A 23,695-nucleotide genomic window follows, 5' to 3' on the forward strand; every position below is an offset into this window, starting at 1 on the left:
ATGAATTGTCATTGTTTGACAGTGACATTCTCTGTAGTTTGATGAGGTCTTGAATTCAAGACCTTATCAAATATCTTTCTTTTGCAGAAATGAGATGGTTGTTGCATTGGAGAATGCAACGGCCATCTGTCATCTCTATCGCAGAGGTCCGAGACTCTCCGCATACCCACCGACTGAAGCCTGCAGGAAGAAACAAAGGTAAGTACACTTTTACTAACGCTTTGCACTTACCTCAGATACTCACCTCTCCACACTTGCACCCATCACTCACCTCCACAGTGCACTTTTGGACCCCTCCGACCCCCGCAGACCCACTACTCACCTCGGTGACCTGGCGAGGTTCGGAGCCTTCGGGAAGCCCGCACTTGTGTGGGCAGAAGGGGATAATCCTATTTTCTGCCTGTTAACTACCTGTTACCAGGCAGTTAAGTGGATGTAATCCCTTCCCGGCGCAGGACGGCTACCCGCCCCCCAATTCTGCCATTTTCCCGGCAGTCCCGCCATCCAAACCCGCCTTCTCAGGGCTGGCAAGATCACGCCCCACATCCTTGGTGAAGTCACTGCTAAGACACTGCTCCTCAGTGAGATTGATGTCAGAGAAATGCTGCTGAATACCCTGGGAAGGAAAGGCCTCTTGTTGAGAGCCCTGTTGGCCCTCCTCCCTTTGGCCACATTTTGCAATCTTTCTCTCTGCCTCTGCTGCCACCGATGGTGACGCTGGAGGGCAAGGTTCAGCGCCAGCACAGCCCCCATTAAATGATGGAAATGGAAATGTTGCACTATCAAATGTAACCCAAATGAAAGTGATACATTTTTCTCAGCCAGAACACTCCTTCAAGTTGAGAACGCTCAAATTGCCTGTTTGCTTTTGTCAAACTGACAAGGCAGCGTTCTTGCCAACAAAGAAAAACATAAATTGACGCCTTTATCTAGCGCTCCTCCAGCGCTCATCCAACTGCATTCCGCCTCCTCTACCTGTCGTTGCTAACAGCAGGCGCTCAGGCAGGGGGTGAGAGTAAATTTCAGAGCTGGGGCGCTGCGCACCCAGATGTCATCACAATCTCCGGCCGCAGGAGGGCGTGGCGCTAGTGGTTACCGCCGCCACAAACCTCCACTTCAGTTTCGCGGGCGTCAGTACTATCGCCGCGCCCGGTCACAAAGCCGGTAGCGCCCCACTAATGGGTGGCGCTAAGGTGCCCAATTTCTCTCCCTTAATTTATTACTAATACTGTAGATTTCCTATGTCATTGCTCACAGTGAGTCAAAGGATATACTATTTGTAACAATAGGGTGCAATGTTACATAGGGTGTAACATCAGGGCCACTGATTTACAGTGATTGAATAAATAAAACTCCATTTACTTGTCTAGTATACTGGGATTTTTAAAGTGCTTTGAGGGGATCTATTTTATTGGCTCTATCAAATATTTTGTGAAAACTATAAATGAGTGGCCAGTGACGTAAGAAAACTACTAGGCACTTGGTCTAAGCGTTAAACAAAGCTTTAATCAACTGTTTTTCAACATGGAGATCTAGTTGTGTCCTTCACTAGTTCCTGTGAAAGAATGTCCTGAGCAAGCTGGACCCATGCCCGAGTATTTATACTCTCCCTGGACAGCGCCACCAGCAGGCCGCCCAGTATTATTTCATAAGTCATTTCCACATGAATGACAAGATTCATGTCAGCCAGTACATGTGAATCCTTTATCCATTACTATTTTTAAAGCTGAGGCTACACTGCAAGATTTAGGTTTTAGAGGTGGGTACCTGGTATATACCTGGAAGTTAATCGGGGGAAGATTAGCTGCACTGGGAGTGGTGCTGAACTTTGGTGGCTCTGGAGGGAATTATCTTTGGGTTTGGAAGAACTGGGGTGGGGATCCTGTGGATTGACACCAATGGGGTGGAGGTGCTGGAGTTTGGCAGCCTAGTGGAGGGCGGGAGAGAAATCCTATTGAGGCTTGGCAAAACAAGTAAGTGGAATGTGGGGTTTGGCTCATTGGTGGATTCCTTGAGTCTGAGTAAAAAAGATAATAGATTATATTTAAAAGTTTAGTTGGAAACCTACCCAAATTCATTGCTCAATTGTATTCAAATCATTTTCAAAAACACAAAGGCTGCGATTTCACCAGCGGAGGCGGGATTGTGGCAGGAGATGTGGTTGGCGGGTTTTGGTCCCATTCCCGGCTGCAGCCGCTCTGTAAAAAGGATTTTCCATTAATAGAGCTTGTTAAGTCCGCCCTGCGGGGTTCCCGGCCAATTAAATGGAAGCGGGCCTGATGATGTCATTTGATGACGCGTCATCAGCTGGTTTCCTTAAAGGGACCATGTCCACATTCATTTTGACAATTGTGCTATCAGTGTTCTGCAGCATTGAGGTGCTGCAAGCACAGCACAAAGGTGCACGGCTGCACCCAGGCTCTCCCATGACTCCCTCCATATGCTTATGGAGGGAGTCACAGCACGCAGGGCGGTTCTCTTCCCTTCCAAGGGCGGAGGAGACCTCCCCAGGACACCAACGCAGCCTGGTTGCACATTGCACAGGAGGGCAAAAGCAGGGATGTCGTCAGGAGTACCTGGCTGCAGTGGCGCAAACCTTTCATGATCTCAGTAGATCACAAAACATTACTCCAAATTCACACTCAACCGCATCCTGCTGTGCCACTCATCACATCCCCATCATTCTGCCTTCTCTACCCTACTCCTGCACATCCTTACTCACACCAACTTACCTTGCACCTCCACCCATCCCTCTCTATCTATATTATTACTTCCCCATCTCACTAGCCACCCCTCACTCACCCTCATCCTAGTCTAATCATACCAACTAACAACATACAAGGGTAGGCACTTGGGTGTTTTATGCAATGTTCATGTAAATTTTCTGTTAATGTGTTGTCAAACATTGAAATCTTTATTTTCAACACTTTGCCTTATTGTACAAATAAGTGGAAGTGTCTTAGTGAGTTGCAGTTAATGGCGAGACATAACGGTATCCCCCGCAATGGTGATGAGTGTGAAAGGAATGGCTTGGTCATTGTAGGAATCCTTTATGGTGATGGTGTGGGGTGGTGTTAACCTGGTGCATCATGTGGCAGCCAGGGTGTACAGCATCAAGTGAAGTAAATCTGGCCATGGTGATGCCATCGCTGGCCTCCCGGGCAGCAGTGTTGTCGGGTGCTGATGCCCTGTGTCCTGTGCAGCATCAGGTGATTGTGGAGAAGGTTGCTATTGTGCCTGGTGATGTTGGTGTGCCTGGTGATGTTGGTGCTGGGGCTGATCCTGGTGAGATTTTTTCAAGGGCACCGATGTTGCTGGAATAGATGGCAGCTGAAGTTGAGATGACAGAAGCAATCTGTCAGTGGTGAGAGAGCTTGTTTCAAGGAGGTGACAGTGGATAGAGAGTTTACTCCAAACACTTCCAAACTCAATACAGCTCCAAAGTGTCTTCCAAGTCCTGAAGGCTCAAGCTTCTGACATTGAAATGTGACCAGCTGTGAAATGGTAGCTTTCAAACCACTTTTGCAGCTGTCACCTATTCACAGCAATGGGGAGACATAGAGAACCCGACCTACTTACCTGACATGATCTCCGAACGACGTGAACCCCGTAAAAAATGTGGTTAAATAGAAAAAGGCTGGCAAAATAGTAGTAAACAAGCACCTAACAAGCAGTTAACTATCTTAAATGCCTCCCCCACTGCTTGGTGTCAGGTCTGTTCTGAAATCGCAGACCCGACACTTTGGAAACTTACATGGCGGTGGGTTCGCAGCGGGTTCCCAACCCGCCGTCAATCATTGCAGTTTTGACAGCGGACCCGCCTCCAAACCTGCGCGCTGAGCGCCGACAAAATTCAGCCCAAAATGAAATACTGTTATGGACAGACATATAATTTGACTTTTAATCTAAGAAAAATGAATAATTGTTTATGTTTTGAACATAAACAAAAACTGCAACAAATGTATTAAAAAAGAAGAAACTTGCATTTATAAAGTGCCTTTCATGACCTTAGTAGATCCCAAAAATTTCAGAGCTAGTGAAATGCTTTTGAAATTTAGTCATTGTCGGTTTGTAGGCAAATGTGCATTGCAAGCTCCCACAAGCAGTACTGAGATAAATGTTTTTGTTGTGTTGATTGAGGGGGCCAGGGCAACTGGAGTGTAAAATATACTTGGAACTACAGGAGCTGTTCTCAAGTAATGGAGTCGTAGTCCTGGGCAAATAAATCAAGTCCAAGCCTTGGTTTTCAAGAGAGGTTGAAGCCTTCAAGTGAAATCTTTATTAAAGGCACAAAAGATAATTCACTGGGTAAATTCAATCATGTTATTGTGAAATATGTATTTTTTAAATGTTTTTGATATTGGAAATTTCAATTACGTTTTGTGATTCAAAAGTAAAATACTTTTGTGATTCAATTGGTTCATTGCTCTTTATTTTTTTAATCAGTAGGCTCCCCTGACTGGTCATTCAGGATTGGTTGATTTCATAAAGCCTTTGTGGTTTTGCATTGGCAGTTTTCTAGCTACTTTCCTCGGTGTGCAAGCAGGAAGTTGGGTAACATCTGGAGAAACCAGTGACCAACACTAAAGTAATATGAAGGAGTGGGCTGAATGCAGTAACTTGGTGTGTTGCAGTCAAATCACTATGATGGGCAAGGTCTAGTCTGGAGGGTGATGGAATCGATCCTAACCTACCTCTTCAGTTAATTTATATATTCCTGGTTAGGAGGATGCGTCAGGACAGCGCTTAGCATATCTGCATCAACTTCACCCTTGTTTTTGTGTGCAGAAAATGGCCCATCCATTTCAAGCATTGAGTTTTAAACTAATGTTTTAAAAAAAATGTTATTAGGTGGTTGAATCTCAAACATAACGCCATCCTGGAGACCTATTCTGCACTATATTTCTTTAAAACTATGTCGAGCAATAATGCTAATTGTTAAATTAATTGGCCGCTGTGCACTAATAAACACCTTGTCCAGGGCTTCTGTTTCTATTTAGTGCACATGAGCTGCCCATTATCAATTTAGGATCCCTGCATTTATCAGAAATGTAATCATAATTAAGAACAGGCCCCAAAAAGACAAGTTGAAAACTGCAGTTGATTTTTAGTACGCCACATAAGATTTATTAGGATTATACAGAGCAAGTTGCAGCCCAATAAAATGTTTAAGAAACCATAATGGTATCAGGTATTAGTATCAAGTGAAAAGAAGTGAATGTAATTCACAATAGCCAATGATCTGAATTTATTTCATAAATTACATTCTGAACATTTCTGCTCCTCAGTCTTTTCCCTTCATGCACTTCCCTGCCTCTAAAGCAGTCAATCATCAAGTCAGTCAGTCATAACTAGTAACCATGATGTGACAAGATCTTATAATTGCACTCTATGCCCCACAAGGAAAGCTTAGGCCTCTCCTGTAGCTTCCTGCTGACTCCTGGTCGGGATAGGTGAGAAGTTGGCCGGCAGGATTTAAATGAGGACTGGCAGTTATAAGACCCCAAGTCAATTTCTGGAGCAGTGGTGAGTTTCTAATTCGCACCGCTACTCACCTGCCAAAAACTGCGCCAGAGTTAAAATCGGGCCTTGTGTTTCAAAAGCATAAGGGCATTGTTGCAATATTGAGTCTACATGCACACTTAGTTCATGGAATAGCCGATGAAACATGTCATACAATCAAGCTGATCACCAGGAGCATTCAGGCATCAAGAGACATCATGACCTAGAATTTGCTGGAGCAGGGCATCTCGTGACGTGCGACATGAGTTGGAATATTTTCCTCGCCCTTCATCTCAAATTATTTTTGAAACCACAAATTGTTGGAAGTATGAATTGGTAACAGTGTGGTGAAGTCATCTGGGAACTTGGTGAACGACGGGACCAATAGTCTATCTCCTTAACCAATGAAATTAAAACATAGAGAAAGAAACAGTGAACAACGGAGAAGGAAATAGGGTGAATTAGAGTCAAATTAGATACAGAAAGAGAGGAAAAGAAAGATTGGATAAAGAGAGGAAAGAGACAGAAATTAAAAATCTAAAAAACTTCAAGTAACAATTTACTACTTGTAGGGGTTAGACTCCACAGTTTCAGTTGTTCCCTTTCTGGGCCGGAGAGGTTGAGTGGCATGTCAGGGCCATTAATCATCCCATTAACAGGGTCCTTACGCCATGAAATAGCAGCCCTAGCTTTCTGCGACGAGTTTAATTTGTATTTACGGTGCAAATCCAGCAATTCCTTAACACTCACGGGGAGGTTGACGACGAGATCCCGTTTTCCCGAGACTAACAGCGGAGCAAATCAAAGCGTCCAGCAATTTGTGGCGCTTTGCAACGCACAGCATATCTCTTCCTCACTCCAAATTGCTTTTTTTTAATGCACTAATAACGGCGAGCACCATGAACTCACCGTTACTTTCCCAGCAAATTTTGGACCATTATCTTCTGCAGTGCAAACTTTTGCAATGCAGTTTTCTGATTTGTATCGATACTGATTTGTGTAGCGAATCAGTCTGTGGTGTGATATCACAGCATTTCTAGTGTTGTCATTGTGTCTGCCTTTGTGTACAAAACTGTAAATGACCTCCCTAGACACTTGCACATTAAATTTTGGCATAGAAAGTATATTGAATCAAATTAATGTAAATTTATCTTCATCTCTTTCTAACTGTATATTCTGTTTGTGAATCATCTTTATTTATATTTTCAAAATGTATCATTTTGTACCTGAACTATCTAATCCTGACTATCACAAATTTAAATCATTGTGGGTGGGATTCCTGATAGTTTCTCTCTTGTTTCCAGCATGTTTTTTTCAGATATAGAGATCCTTCCCCTCCACCCCTGCCAACTCATTGTTTCACGTCACGTACTAACTGGCATGCATTGGTTACGGTGATGACTCTTCCACCACCCCCCCCCTCCCCCAGTTTTCCCTTGTTTCTGTGAGGAGGTCGCTAGTCTTTGCCTGGTGCCTCCTCGCAGCTGTGTGGCTGACATCAAGAACTCAGCAGGCTGGAGAATCTTAGCACTTTGTGACACAGTTGTTGCCTCTTTACACTACTGGCAGCCAATGGTTATTTTAAGATAAATATTGTTTCAACATTTAACTTACTGGAAAGTGTTCGTGGCAATTTATTTTTCCTTGTGGGTCAAACAAGGCCAAATTTATAGAATTGGGTAGGAGAAACAGTGCTGAGTGCCAAAGTCTTCATATCAGTGAATATGACAAATGGTAGATCCAAAATTGTGATTGGGTAAAAGTCTGCACAGTATCTCAAATTATTATATTGACTCCATAACTCCCTACAATTTTGGATCTAATTATCCATTGACAGTGTAATTAAGCTACTAGAGCTGATTTAAATTGCTGAAACAGCAGTGTGGTTATTTAAAGCAGATGGCTCATTAACAAAAATACATTTTCTGGTGGAGGCAAAGGTATCACTTGTACCATATTGGAAATAGTAATACTGTGCTGATTCTAAATATTTGCTTTAGCTTAAGTCATTTCTCAAAGTGGTTAAAAGGGGCAAATCTGTATTGATTGGTTTTCATTATCTTCAGTATTTGTGTTTCAAGACATTTCAGGGCACTATTGTGGAACTTTATCCAACTAGTTACCAAGTCCTGGAGGGGGCTTGCTCTCTGAAAACTACAGTCAATCTCCATTTGGGTCCCGTATTAGTGAGTTCTCTTAAACCATTTGTGTAAAATCAAATTGTACAGCAGAGAATGTCAATCATTCTCATCTCCTCTCAGTCTGTCTCTCTCAATATAGACATTGATATACAGAAAACAAAATATTGCGTGTGTATTACAGTTAGGATATTTAATGGTATGATTCCACATCTTGCATAAGTATTCAGTTACCTTTTAATTTTTTTGGAAAATGTTCTCACTGTCCAAATAATGCTTCGTTATGGTCCTCAACCTAACCTCTCATGGTATCTTAATTATCTTAGCAGTGTTAAAAAAATATTGACTATTATGGATTTTACATAGTGAAGTATCAGTATATTATAATATTGATGAATTCCCTAAATTTGTATTATGTATTTCTTGGAGATTATATAAATATTGATTGCTGAGTGGCTTCTAAATCTCAAAAGAATCCAATTTGCATTGATTAAGTTAAGTTTCTCTCTACAGGTTAAAATGAAATTCTTTGGCTAAGACTTGTGAGTGTGGCAGTCATTGGAATGTGACTAATGCAGAGCATTTACAAATGTATGCGGTGCTGCTAAATGAAATAAACAAAGGTCTATTTTAGAACTGTCAAAGAACCTTTTGTGATTATCAGAAAAAACAGTGAAAAGCTGTCAGTTCCATTATAACTTTTGACATTCCACGTATGGTCTTTTGTGTAATGAAGTTAGCTTTCTCCTTATCCATGGTGATCGTCTTTCCTTGTCCCTAAAACAGCCACCAGCTGATGCTCAAGTGTTGGACACGTGAACCCCACAAGAGGCCGTCATTCCAATACATTGAAAGCTGCCTGGAACACCTGAAAAGCAGCCCCCAAGGCGCTCAGAATGCTCTTGTGCACTACAATGATGGCTACAGGAACAGTGACATCTCCCAGGGTATTGTCAATCAAGCATTTGAAGGTAAATGTGCTATGCTTTGGCTGAACAACTGACAGTATTGTAATCCCTAAATAGGAAAAAGAGGGATAACATGGCTTTGTCCCTCTTAAAGGTTAGAAATAACAGCTTTGTATTTCTTAGCAGTATAAATGAGAGATAACATGACTGTCCTTGGCCTGATGGGAATTGATACAAATTGGATGTTAATTCTATTGTTGATTCTATTGTTCTACCATCCAATTGAGTTGTGAGTTCAGAGTGCATCTTTTAAGGGAACATTCACCAGTTGTTTGTTTAAGTTGAGGCCTATAGTCGAGCCTGCCCTAGCACTCGCATTCCCAGGTAGCCTGTCCACCATACTTCCTGCAGTGAGGGTTTTATAAGAAGATCGGCAGCCAACAGAGTACTTGCCTTTTTACAGCAGGGTGTCGTGGTTACTGTGTTCCAGTGATTGACAGGTGTTAAGGAGGATGACAGGGTGACTTTTACATCTGTGTAGTGGCTACTGTCAAGAATTTTATTCCCACACTGCCCTTTGTCATTCTTGGTACATCGGGTATCCCACTGTTGCTATTGCAGATGCCAGACCACTGTGGAGCTATAGTATAGATACATTTTATTAGAAATAATAGTGGTCTTGGGTCATTGCATCATGGAATGTAATTCTAAGGTGCCATAACAGCTGTCCTCTTACCAGTTTTATTTCTTCACAGTAAAAGTAATAATACTGATCACAGATAGACTTCTGAATCATGGGTTGTTTTGTGCATGTGTGTCTTTGTAAGTTGACCATCCTACTAGTTTTAGAAAATGTCATGATACCCATCATTTTTATTTACTGACTAAAATACCTGTTTTAGTCTTAAACAGATCTCTGGCTAAGTATAGATTTTTGTCATTTTGCATATTAAAACCATGCAGTGTCTTTTAAGATCTTTACTGGATTTCTAGCTTTTGAAGTGTGCAGAGGAAAGTAATTTCAGAACATAGAGAATTATGTACATTATAAAAGCTAAGTATATTTGAGCAAAGAAAGTAAGTTTGGGCATTTTTTACCCTTAAATCAAGTATCTCAAATACTTTTAGGTTGGTAAGTGTTCAGTACAAAAGATGGTTTATGCTGAGTCAGTTGGGGTGTCACTAGGGATGTTCCAAATAGCCTTAGCAGACCTGGACTGGGAAGGGGAAAAATCAGCTATGGTTCCCTTTCCTGATTGTTATTCAGTGACTTTACGTGCTGAAAGGTACACATGTGTTGGTTAGGTGAGGCCAGAATCAACTTGCCCTGGATGCCCTTCACAATTGAATAGCCTGCTGACACTAGACTCCCATATAAAGAATGGGCACTTGGTCAATTATGCCATTCTCTTGTCTAGGGCTTCCATCTCATTTATAATGAAGTTACTGGTTTTATTCGGGGTAGCTGTGTTTGAGGAGGGTGGGTTGCTAACGTCTTCCCTTGTGATAACTTGCAGGAATCAGTCATTCAGAATTTTTACTATTTTGTGCTCGTCCTCAGTTTTGAGCCTGTTTGATTCTTTCGTGGTTTTCACCTCATCTCTAACTGCCCTCTTGCTGTTGTGGTACCAAAAGAATGTTTTACTGTTACGCTGAACTTTAGCTGCTATGCTTCTTTTCAGGTCTCTCTCTTCTCCTTTGATCACCCTTTTAATATATTTCTGCATTTGCTTGTATTCATTCCAATTCGACCCTTCTCCTTCATTCCTGCAGGATTTGTACAGACGATTTTCCTCCTGACCTTGTAATGTATTTATCCTTCATGCTCAGCATTATACCTGGATTTCTAGCTTTTGAAGTGTGCAGATGAAAGTAATTTCAGAACATAGCTTTTATAATGTACATAATTCTCTAAGTATATTTAAGCAAAGAAAGTAGGTTTGGGCATTTTTTTACCCAATACTTTTTACCCACTATACATTTCTCTACTACTGAAATGTTATTGAACAACCTCCTCCAAATTCATTTGCTTTAACTGTTCCCTCTTTAAAGTTATATACCTGGCTCCTGGTCTTGGGTATTTACCACTTCACTTTCATTGCATCGCCTCGCTTCACAATTCAGTTAAAATTATAAACTTGATCGGGGGCGATTTTGCCAGCCCTGGGGAGGCGGGTATGGAGGCAGGACTGCTGGGAAAATGGCAGAATTTGGGGGCGGGTGGCCAACCCGCCCCCAACCTGCCTCCATGCCATCTTCCCAGGGTCCCGTCTCCTTGGAGGCGGGAAGGGATTAAAGCCTATTAACTGCCTGTTAACTACCAGAAAATAGGATTATCCCCCTTTTGCCCTCGCAAGTCAGGGGTTCCCGAAGGCTCCAAAACCCGCCAGGTCAGCGAGGTGAGTACTGGGTCTGCGGGGGTCGGGGGTGGATGCAAAAGTGTGGTGTGAAGGTAAGTGATGAGTGCAAGAGTGTAAAGGTGAGTATCTGAGGTAAGTGCAAAGTGTTTTTAAAAGTGTACTTACCTTTGTTTCTTCCTGCAGGCTTCAGTCGGTGTGTATGCGGAGAGTCTCGGACCTCCGTGTTGCAGATGAGAGATGGCCATTGCATTCTCAAATGCAACAACCATCTCATTTCTGTAAAACAAAGAAGTTTGGTGAGGTCTTGAATGCAAGACCTCATCAAACTACAGAGAATGTCACTGTACAACTGTCAAAACTTTAGGTCATTATTTTGCAGGAAACATTTTGATCCAAATTTTGGCACGTGAGTTGCCGGTTGCAGAGCTGTCAAACGATGACAAGTCATCTGTGAAAATTTTTTGACAGATGAAACGTCATACATTGACGTTCTCTGCAACCGGCTTTCCCTCAATTGGCCTGCTAAGCGCGCTGGGCGGGCTTAACAAGGTCAATCAAGGGAAAATAGCGTGGGTTGGCCACAAATCGATGGAGGCGGGACATCGACCCGCCAAGCAGCAGTCCTGCCTCCAATGCGCCCCCACTAACAAAATCACCCCCGTATCTAGGGGAATTCTGGAACTGTACCGTTGAATTTAATTAGGTTTCCTTTCTAAAGGTAGATGAATGCAAGAATCAATTTACAGTATTACAATTTTATTTAACACGTTATGTCTTTCACATAAATTTAATATTCTTTAATCTATAGATTAACCTTGTGGAAGCAAGACATTTTTCACTCACATGCCAAAATTTGGATCAAAATGTTTCCTGCAAAATAATGACCTAAAGTTTTGACAGTTGTACAGTGAATCTTTCACTGAAGCAGCTGGTCATTTGGCATTAACCTTCTCTTATTAAATGAAAAAATGATTTCTGGAATGCTAATGTTTAGATTTGTGGTGCAATAACTTATCGTTAAGGATTTGATCGTACTTACTGCTGTTAAATAGAACATTTTGAATTCCAGCATGACACAGTACTTTCTTGTGGAATAGTTGCAATCCCAAATACAAATCTCAGGTCTGTTTTGGCACAGTCAGGAACAATGAAAACAAAAACAATATTACAGTTCAGTTTCTTTCACATGCCAGGAAAAAGAGAGACCAGGACATTTGAAATATACTCTGCTTTCTATCATTTGAAGATGTCAAATATCCATTTATTTAAGTTTGTGGTTTTGAGCTGCTGCATATCTAAGATCACAAAGATAAACCTGTACAAGCAGCTTACAAAAAGTCCTGTTTTTTCCAATTATTTTCATTTTGCGGAACTGGTGTGCAGAAGGTATAAGTAACGAACTAGAATTCCACACAAGTAAACTGGTATTGTACAATGCGAATTGGCTTAAATATATTATTGTATATGGTTGAATTTCTATGACTCCAGTACAAAGCTGCACATTAGCCTTCTTTCCCCCAAGTGCTAGATTGTGCTTCTAATTTTTACTGGTCCACTTTGTCTAAATGACTGCTCAAGACCATTTTTCAATATTTTAATGAATAATTGTAATAATTTGCTGTGGCAAGGTTTATTGTCCCAGTGCTGATAATTCCATGTGTGCATTTCTGTTATATAGAAAATCTAGATGGTGCATAACAGGAAAAAAATGACAAAATAATAGTTTAAATTTCAATTTATTAAATGCTTGCCTATCATCCGTAGGCCATTGGCTTTTGAGGGATGGGGACAGGTCATCTCTCAGACTCACCTTTGTTCATTCGGGGAGTTCTGCCAGTTTTAGAAGTTGATATTGGATTAACGGAGTGCTTGATAGAAGTGGAATGCTCCATCTGTTGGATGGGAGTGGGGGGGCGGAGCAAGTCGGGTGGGCAGAGGGGTGTAGGAAACACCGACATCCAGATTACCATGTTTGAGTCTCATCTATTGCTGGCAGACTGTAGAGGAGAATTGATTGAACTTACGGGGATGCTAACAGCCAAGGCCATCCAGTTGTTCCAGATGGAGGTGATGTTTGGCACATGTGGTCTTAAAAGTGAGAGAAATGAGGGGAAGAATCAAGTAATAATCTCGTATTGTTTCACCCTTAAGGGGTGAGGCCATGAGGGGATTTCAACATAAGGATGACAATGTTAAATTCGAGCTTTTGGGAGACCAGGAGCCAATCTCTGTCAGTGAGGATAGGGTGATGGGCGAGTGGGATTGTTTCTCATTAATCAACCTCTCGATACAAACCAAGTAGACTGTCGCCCAAACCAGGGAAAGGCACTGGGATACTGTCTTAAAGTAATAGTTTGATTACATACAGTAGCTGCGTAAACATATGGGGTAACAACAGAAAATGCTGGAAACACTCAGCAGGTCAGGCAGCATCAAGGAGAGAGCAACAGAGTCTACGGGCAGGATTTTCATTGGGCCGTGGAGGCGGGATTGGAGGCATGTGGGGGGTTAAAATCTCGAAATGGGGGGGGGCACGAACCCATCCCGCCCCCAACCTGCCTCCATGCCAGTTTCAAAGGAGGCGGGTACCCGATCTGTGCTGGGACCTGCCTCCCCGAGGTGGGAAGGGGATTAGTGCCAATTAACTGCCTGTTAACAGGTAGTTAACAGGCAGTTTTTAGCCTAATCCCTATTTTTATTGCTGAAGTGTGGGATTCCCGACGGCTCCAAACCACGCCAAGTTAGCGAGGCGGACCGTCGGGATAAAGGGCTTGGAGGGTTCGAGATGTCCGGTGTTCAGGTGAGTGTTTTGTGCATCAGTGCAAAGGTAAGTGTGTTTGGTGTGTGTAAAGAAGTTTTACTTACCTTTGTTTACCTTTACAGCCTTCCTTCCTTCAGGTCTCGGGAGTCCCTCATCTCACCGGCACAGAAAGCAGAATGGCCGCGAGCTGTCAAAAGTTGCAGCATTCAGCTTTCTGTTCTGCAGAGATCTCTAAATCAGCCTGAGAGGAAGGAATTAACTTGGAGTACAGATTGTCAGTGTTTGACAGCTTCAAAGAGCTGTCAAATGTTAATATTTCATCTGTCAAAAGCTCTTGACAGATGAAATGTCAATCTGTGATGTCACCTGTTGCCGGGTGGCCCTTAATTGGGTGGGCTCAACAAGGTCAATCAAGTGAAAATCGCGTGGGTTGGCCGCAACTCGATGGAGGCGGGACTGCAACCCCAAAAGTTGTAGTCCCGCCTCCATCACTCCTCCAGTATCAAAATCCAGCCCTATGTTTCGAGTCGGGGACGCTTCATTAGACATATGGGGGGGGTCATTTTCATTTTCAACGTGAACGGTAAATTGGCAGATGTGGATCGGGCACCTGTTGTATGTCTTGATTTTCCTTGCACTGAAAATCAGGTGCGACAATCGTGGCTGTTCCACAACTGCCTGCTCACAGCCCACAGTGGAAGTGAAAATTACTCCCCGTGATGTTGCACTTTAGTTCTTTTTTCCTGTTGTCAGCAGCATTTTATTCTGTTGCTGAAAAGATGTAACTTTTCAATATTTAATTTAATTTTAATTAGAGTTGCTAATATTTTGCCATCACTTTGCAAAATTTGTCCAGAAATTAAGAGTTTTCAAACCGTCTACATACACATTCATGATGATTACTATTGTGTTGTATTATCTTTTGCTACAGCCTCACACAACCTGCCCTAAGGGGGTGATTTTGCCAGTCCTGGGGAGGCGGGTATGGAGGTGGGACTGCTGGGAAAATGGCAGAATTTGGGGGCTGGGCGGGCTTAACAAGGTCAATCAAGGGAAAATAGTGTGGGTTTGCCACAAATTGATGGAGGTGGGCCATCGACCCGCCAAGCAGCAGTCCCGCCTCCAACACGCCCCCATTAATAAAATCGCCCCCTAAGCTTCTAACGGGGCTAGTTACCCCATGAAGCAAAAGGAATATTCAAATTTTAAAAATAGAGCACAGATCAAAATGTTCCCTCTCAAACTATCAATGTTCATCAAAAACACTAGTGTTCTGTTGCATGGCAAATCAGAAAACTGAGAAAAACGTGTTGGGGGTTCTCTGGACCTTGCAGAATCCAATCCAGTGCTCACTCTTAAAAAATTCTTTGCCTGCCAGTATTGGCGTGCAGACCACTGCATCAGTAGCCAGAGTGTCACTGTCGAGCCACTTTTGTTCTCGGAACCTCAGCTAGTATCTCAGTAAGAGAAACTTCAACTCTTATTTTAGCTTTGACTAATACCCCAATGGTCAGAGAGAGCTTAACTGAAGTTCTGGTTCCATTTTCACAGGAATTGAGCTGGAGATTTTCATCAGTTGCAAGTTTGAAAATGTTCTACTTTAAACCAGTTTAGCCACTAGATTTCCCCATGGTCTTTAACAGTGCTATCCTCGTGTTTTTGTTTTAACTGGATCTTACATTAGGAATCTCCCTAAACATCAATACTTGGTATATGATCTGAATATAGCTTACAAAAACTAGTGCTTTAGCCAGATCTAGGAGTATTTCTCAAATTAAAGCTCAAATCAGGTTCTCTCCAATGGTTCATTGAGCAGTGGCACCATTCAGAACAAGGTAAAATCCTATGTTTAACCCCCTCAGTCTGTGTTGCGATAGCTGACCTCAGACGGTGAAAGGGATGTTATAATTGGCCTCCTGATTGTTATTCAGTGACAACTCCTGGAAGTGAGCGTGTGTAGACATTGGACAAGTGCAGGATCAGACTCCGTTTTGATGCTCTCTTGACACCACTCAGTGTCAAGGCTCACTCAATGATAAACTAGCCAGTTGGGTGAGGTACCACAAGCCAACCTATGCCCACGGAACAATACCCTAGCAATAAGTCCATGCCTTTGGGAGAGGAGGGAGGGGAGAGAGATTTGTGGCGAAAACAGGCAAGGAAAAAAGATGAAGAAATAAATCTTGCAACAAATTGCTTCAGTTGCTCTAATTAACTGGAAATATTTTGCAGCCTGCTGTGTTCATAAGTACTACAATGGTAAAAGGAAGACTTTTCTTAAATTATAATTTTACTAATGCAGCTGCTGACCATAGGTCTGCAGACAGTGTTTAGATACTCCAGGATTTGTGATTCTGCCCCTTTTGGATTATGTTTTCAGTATGGTGTGTGTGTGTGTGTGTGGGGAGGGGGGGATACAAGGAGATGCATTTTCACGGCCCAGTAATTGAGTGATATTTGTGGATGAAGTGTATGGTTAGATAGGGGAGCAGCTGGCATATCAACAAACATAATTTGGCAGAGCATTGGATTAAAAACCTTTGATAAACAGCATTCATTAAAGCTACAGGCTTCACTAATCGAAAACATGGCAGTGTAATATGATGCACAATGGAACTATTTAGAAGGGAAAAGCAACAAATTGGCCAAAACGTTGGGAAGATAAAGTTTATTTTTAATATCAAAGTCAAAAAACTTACTGCTACAATGTCTGTGACCATTGTGTCCATAATTGAGACTTGTAACAGCTATAGTATCTCATTCTAATGGATGAACTTTGGTGACTTTTTTTCCTGGCTGCCAGTACAAACTTGTTTGGGGGGCCTGTTTTTAAAAGCGTCCCATTGAGTTTCAGCACAAGTGACACTTTTAAAACTTCAGTATGTAAAGTGAAAGCAAATGATTCAAGAGCTGCTGGGGAACACCCTCAGCATCAATCTCAATTGTTACCACAGACATTGAACAAGCCGAACAGTTTGAGAAAAGCCATGTTTTGGTAATCATTTTTATAACACATAAATAAATGATCTTGCAAGCTTTACTAACTGTGCCCTTGATTCCAAATTATAGAGAGCCCTCACTTCGATGAAAGCAGTCAAAGTTAAACTTAGATTATTTTTAGCTCCCCGGTTTTTCTCTTTACCCAAGCTCCTGAAAGCTGTGACATTTACTGGTGCGGTTCCTTGTGCAGCAGCTACTCTTCAGTACCTGCCCCAAACAGCCATTCTTCTTGTGAGCCTAGATGATGAGTGCTGGCAGGCTTGGGCTAATTGAAAATGAAGAGAAGGGGGAGTGGGCATTACGTCTTGCCTTCACCCAGTGTCCACGTATGCCCACTTTGCAGTAGGGTTAATGGATGGTGACCAGCGATCCTGCACCCTGCTTTGATTTCCAGCTAGTGACTATTGCGTTTGGAGTTAAACCCATCAGAGAACAGTGAAATTTGACTTAATAACAATTAAATTGTGCATGGTAGTTAGAATTATCTACTGTCTCCAGATTGGAACAAAGATAAAGATTTTTTTTGCTGCAGCAGACACTTTAGGACCAATTTTAAGTGCTATTTTTTTTTACAGAATTGCTTCCACCATTATTGTCTTACATTTATATGTACTAACATGCTTCATTGGTTTCCTGTCCTCTGTCTCAACTTGAGTTTAAATAATGGTAGTGCAGCAAATGCTATATAATATGCAGGATAGCAAATGTTTGTTTGAATTTGTTGCATAAGACAGATGGCCAAAAAGGAGTGCAGATTTTCTGACATAAGCAAGGAGACAGCAGAAACGCTGTCATGGGATTATTGCACCCAACCGATTCACACATGACCAGCTCTGAATCTTTGGGATCAGGCCTTATTAAGCATTCATAGTGAGATCCTGGTGTGCAATCCATCAGTGTTTTGGAGCTTGTTGTTTAAGAGATGGGGTATCCAGTGCTGACGCAGGCTTTCAAAGGTCTGCAGCAGGCTTTTCAAGGTTGTCATTGTTGATGTTCTGCACACTTGGAAAAATGGCAGTTTGATAGAATCCTTGTTGCCTGGATGTCTGCTGTGAGGATTGGTGCCAAAGTGCACATACTGAGTGCATGCCTTAGCAAAGCCTTGATGACACTCTGGATTCAGTACTGCATCAAGTAATGGCTCACTCCTGCCAGGTCCCTCATGGATGGCTGAAACGATCCCAAGGAATAAAAATTCAAAGCTGTGGTCACTCACTCTATACTGGCCTCCTGATTGGATCACACTTAGTAATCACAGGCATTGCATGTAGTGCTTTGCAGTTTTCTGCAGATAATTGGTTCTGAAGTGGTAGACAGATTCCTGGGGTTTCCTGGGTCTTGGGAAACCCAGCAGCTAAAGGGAGATGAGAACTATTGCATAGAATAGGTAAGTACTTGTGCAGCACTGCTTGTGGGCCAGGAGGAGCAGGAATGCTTCCCCCAAGCCCACCAAGCAAACCTGTTACCCTCCCCAGCCATCTGACGCCCTTTTCCCGCCCCGCCTCCCCCCCCGGCGATCCTATGCCCGCCCGATGTCCTCGGCCCCCTGCCCTCTTCCATGCCCTCCACGGGCCTCCTGCAATCTTCTCCCCATTTCCCTTGATCTCTCCATCCCCACTCCATCGATGTCTCCCCCACCTGCCCCGACCCCCAATCTCTCCTTCCCTCCTCTCCGCTCCCCGGCTGTGGCCTTGTGCCACAGGCCTACCCACCTGACAGCCAGCCAGCCTCTCAATCTGGCTGGCTTCTGCCAGGAAACGGATTCCAAAAATGGTAATCAGGACCTACCATTAAATTCAGCAGGACCTGAGGGAAGCCTGTTCTTCCGCATTTCCGTACTGCAAAACTGCCCGCTCCCCACTCCCCACTCCATCCCTGTTGGTATTGGGGCCTAAGTGTTAAAATGATGGTACAGTTCTTGCCGACCTGTTTGTGCATTGGTGATGTCCACCATCTTTTCGCCTCCGGTTAGGATCTGGGAGACCCAGATTCCTGCATCAGCTGGAAGAAATATTTAAATACGGGTTCTACCATGCAGATAGGACCCCTGCTGCAATTCTAACAGGAAACAGTGGAACAGCCTCTAAGTACAAGACCCGCCCAGGAGACTCCGGAAGCAGACAGGCCATTTGGAGCAATTTTTAAAAGAGCAGTTTTGAATTTTTTCGTATGTCCAAGTGGATGTAAAGATCCCTTGGCACTATTCAAAGAAGAGCAGAGGCGTTCTCTCAGCGTCCAACATTTATCTCTGAAAGAGCAACTCCAAAAAAAAAATGCACACAAAATAAGTGGCCATTTATCTCATTGCTTTCTGTAGGACCTTGCTATGTGCATGCAAGCTCTTTATCGGTACTCATTTTTGTTGGCATTTTTGTGTGCTGTGCTTATTCGTCAGTTTTCCTCTTATTCATGCCATTTACATCACTAGTGACTTCTTAAAAAAAAAAAAATTATAATACACTTTTGTAAGTTTAGTAAAGGTTTGAATCACTCTGCATTCTGTACAGTGATAGATGAAACTTGAGATTCACTGCCATAGCATCATGCTGCATCAGAGCACCTGTCCCATTGTTTCTTTTAAATGCTATTTATTTTAAATTAGACTTTCAAATTGTGTATCTTTATGATTAAAAAGTTTCTCAAATGAATTGCAGCATAGTAATTATGTTACAATTACCATTTTGAAAATCCTTACCCAGTCTTGGCAATACGCCACTTTCAGTTGTCTTACTAGTTAGAATTAAATTTACCAATTGAAGTCACATAATGTATGATTTGTTTTGTAGTCTTAAGTTTTCCACGGAGCCATCCATCCGGAAGTTCCACATGCAGCTCTGCTCCCAGATCAGGCTGAACACTAAATTTATGGAACTGGATGGCATGGTGGGTTTGCGTGGTGGTGTTTCAATCTCAGCCTGGCATCAGAGTTTGAATTCCGCTCGGGCACATGCCATGAAACTGTCTCTGCCTGCTGCCTGCAAGGGTCCGATATGAAATTAGTTTGAGCAGCACAATTTAATTGCGGAATGAAAAGTGCCTTTGAAGTAGGAACTATAAGCAGTGCATGTTATCGGAGGTTGTGGAATATCAGCAAATGACATAGTGTGTATTACAGCAAGAAGTAATGTACTTAATTCCCAAAGCTTAAGGAATAGTGAGCAGCTTGTTTTCCACCCCCCCCCCCCCCAAACAAAACAAAATGCGCTTTAGAAGGTACTGATGTTATGTTGGGGGAAGGGGAGATCAAATTACACTCTGAATAATAGATGGAGACAGCTAAACTGTCAGTCAAAAAGAGGGATCTGTGATGATCTGAAATTGATGCCATTAACGACAGCATTTTTGCAGAGCAACCGGTTGCAAGAGAAGTAAACAGTTGCGCTCTTATTCTGTATCTTTAACATCTCACATTAACGGTGACGAATGGTAAAGATACTGTGAATTTTGGCCTCCACTTATGTTTAACTTTTTCCTGAAAATAAACGTACAGTTTTGACAGACTGCCACCACTGCACACCAGAAGACAGTGATCTCATTGTGAATTCTGGAAGCACATGGCATAACTACACTCAAATGATTGAAGAGCACGACATGCTGAACAGATGTAAAAACCTTGTGATTCATGAGTTTCAGCAGTAACGTTATATTTTTGCATGCATTTGCATTGCCTCTAGAAGTGATGCACTATGCCTGATATTTTCTTATGAATAGGGGAACTATTTGAAAAATGCAAGTGCTGTTTCTATTTTAGTTATTTGGCTAAGAGTAGTGTTTTCATTACTCTTTATGCGAGTGCTCACAGATCCTAAACTGTACCAGGAAAGGGTGGGGGGCGGGGAGAGGAATTATTAACATTATGCAGTATAACTAGAGCTTCATACTCCACTTCTACAAGGCCTTGAGGGCTTGAAAACCAAATAAAAATAAGAGTAAACAGTGAAAAACATATTGTAAATAAACCATCTGTATTGATAAAACACTTTGGATAAATTGAAACTAAATGCACTGTTCCTGGCCATGACTAGAAACCAGCCTTAAGTTGTTTAATTGCTTTTAAAAGAAGGAAATGCTTTGAAAGCGCTTAATCATCTTAAAATAAGCCTCCGGCAGGTGATGCTGTGGAGCACAGTGCCACATGCTGGGAGGACTCCAATCAGGGGTAAATCTAATGGATGGAGATAGTTTGGATGAAGAATAGACCTGATGAAAATGACAGAAGTAGAAATGAAGGACTGGATTTTACCAGCCCTGAGGAAGCGCATTTGGAGGCAGGGCTGGTGGGAAAATGGGAAAAATTGGGAGCGGGTCCCAACTCCGCTCCCAACCCACCTCCGAACCATCTTCTCAGGAGGCGAGTCCACGACTCGCGCAGGGACCCATCTCCTCGGGGCTGGAAAGGGATTAGAGCCAATTAACTGCCTGTTAACAGGTAGTTAAGAGGCTTTTTCCCATTTTACACCTGCTGATGTGGGCTTCCCGACATCTGGAAACCCCACCAGGGTCACCGAGGCGAGCAGTTGGTCTGCGGGGGTGAGAGGGGTCCAAGTGTCCGCTGTAGAGGTGAGTGATGGGTGCAAGTGTGGACAGGTAAGTATGAGAGGTGAGTGTAAAGTGTTGGAAAAAGTTTCCTTACCTTTGCTTCTTCCTGCAGGCTTCAACCCTTGGGGATCCGGAGGTGCCTCATCTCAGCGGCAGAGATGACAGAATGGCTGCTGCATTTTCACCTGCTTTCTGCTGAGGAGAGAGGTTTTGGTGAGCCTTCTGTGCAAGGGCTCACCTTAGAACAGAGATTGTCAGTATAGCAATCTGGGATGTTATGATTAAGGTTATCCACCAGGTGGTGCTGTAGCCAATGCTGCTACTAACGTCAGAGGTTTGCTTCCTGTTAAGGTCAGAGGTTTGCTTCCTGTATAGGTCAGCACAAGGTGGAATGCCAGGTTGCTGATGCAGGCTGTCTGTAAACATGTTTCCCAGTTGTTAATAAAGTACTTGTGTTAATTCTACGATATCGCCTCTTTGAGTCCTTGTTCCACTTAATGGAGTTATCACATTTGGCGATGAGGCAACTTAAGGACCCTGCATAAAGAAGAAAAGTCTGCCAGGACGTTTAAACAATGAAATCACGAGCTAAAGTTAGCTACAAGCTGGAAGAGAGCATGGCTGCCACGGTAGGAACGGTTTCCGCTTTTGATATTCAAGCACAAACCTGGGAAGAATACTGTGAAGTGTTGGGTTATTTTTTTGAAGCAAATGAAATAAATGATGCCGGAGAAAGGAAAGTCATTCTGCTTAGTTCAGTGGGAAGCCAAACCTACAGTTTGATGATAAAATCTGCTCAGTCCTGAAAAGCCTGGAGACAAATCGTTTGTTGAATTAGTGGCTTTGCTAAAAGAACATTTCAACCCTAAGCCTAGTGAGATTGTACAGCGGTTCAAGTTTAATTCAAGGAACAGGAAAGAGGAAGAGAGCGTAATGGACTATGTAGCGGTGTTGCGTAAATTAGCACAAGATTGCAATTATGGGAACAACCTGAAGGAAATGCTGCGAGATAGGCTAGTTTGCGGCATTATGGACAACCGAATGCAGCGTAAATATTATCCGAGACTGGGCTTACTTATGAAAAAGCATTGGAACTTGCTCAAGCCATTGAGACAGCGAACCGAGATGTAAAAGAAATACAGGATTCAGACAGGGCTAATGCTACACAAGTTGCAGGTCAGGTTGTTGTGCACAAGTTGAACATGCGTCAGAAACCACAACGTGAGCATGCGAAGGCATGTTATAGATGCAAGGGCGATCACCTGGCGAGTGAATGCTGGTTTCTGGAGGAAAAGTGCTACAAGTGTGGGAAATAAGGACACATAAAACGAGCTTGCAGGGCGAAATCACCTGTGGAGGAATCCAACCCAAAAGGGGGAGGACAGCAAAACCAAGGGAGAGAAGTGAAAAAACATGGAGCACACCACATCAGTGGGGAAGCTGAGGAAGAAGAGGACATGTTCATACTGTATAGCATGTTAGGAGCCACTTTTGGAATGTTCTCTATCACATTGCAACTGACAGTAAATGACTCTAAGGTGAACTTTGAAGTGAATACAGGGTGCGGCGTGACCATACTGAACAAGGCAGAGTACTCAAAATTGTGGAACCGTGCAAAAGTTCCAGAGTTAAAGCCTTGCTCCCTGCATCTTAAAACATATACAGGTGAACGAGTAGCGACATTAGGTACAGCTAAGGTAACTGTGCAACACAGGGACACAGTGGAACAGCTACCTGTAGTTATAGTATCGGGTACCGGACCAAACCTGTTAGGTCGGGGCTGGATAAAAGAACTTAAATTAGACTGGGGAGCAGTACATCAAATAGATGCGGGCAAACAGTTGACTTTGCAAGAAGTGTTGAGTGAACATGAGAGTGTGTTCAAGGAGGAACTTGGCACATTTAATGGCCCCCCAGCTAAGATTTATGTAGACAAGGAGGCACCGCCAAGGTTTTTTAAACAACGACCTGTGCCTTATGCCATGAAGCCAAAGGTAGAGGCTGAGCTTGACCGTCTATTGAGAGGGAACATACTGGAGCCGGTGAAATGTTCGGAATGGGCAGCTCCCATAGTACCTGTTAAAACTGGACAATTCGATAAGACTCTGTGGAGACTATAAATTGACTGTCAATCGGGTGTCCAAACTAGAGCAGTATCCTATTCCCGAAACAGAGGATCTCTTTGCAAACCTGGCTGGAGGAAAGAAATTCACAAAGTTGGATGTGAGTCATGCTTACTTGCAGATTACACTGGATGACAAATCAAAGAAGTATGTCACCATAAATACACACAAGGGCTTGTTTACATATACCCGCTTACCGTTTGGTGTCTCATCTAGTCCAGCTATCTTCCAGAGGACAATCGAAGGTGTACTGCAAGGGATTCCACATGTTTCCATCTATCTGGATGACATTCTGGTGACGGGAAGAACCGACCAGGAGCATCTGAGCACTCTGAGAGAGGTACTACAGAGATTGGAGAGGGCA

At 42.9% G+C, this 23,695-nt stretch overlaps 1 protein-coding gene across 1 annotated transcript in view; it reads left to right on the forward strand.

Annotated features, from left to right (window-relative positions):
• LOC147107743 (proto-oncogene tyrosine-protein kinase ROS-like) overlaps positions 1-23,695 on the forward strand; it is a 281,208-nt gene that overhangs the window by 204,967 nt on the left and 52,546 nt on the right. The window contains exon 43 of the mRNA XM_086007024.1: positions 8,427-8,611. Coding sequence (XP_085863150.1) covers positions 8,427-8,611 — 185 coding nt within the window. The remainder of the gene's footprint in view (positions 1-8,426; positions 8,612-23,695) is intronic.

Source organism: Somniosus microcephalus, chromosome 14, assembly GCF_052327205.1.
Source record: "Somniosus microcephalus isolate GS21.2 chromosome 14, FLI_Smic_1.0, whole genome shotgun sequence".
Classification (NCBI taxonomy): domain Eukaryota; kingdom Metazoa; phylum Chordata; class Chondrichthyes; order Squaliformes; family Somniosidae; genus Somniosus; species Somniosus microcephalus.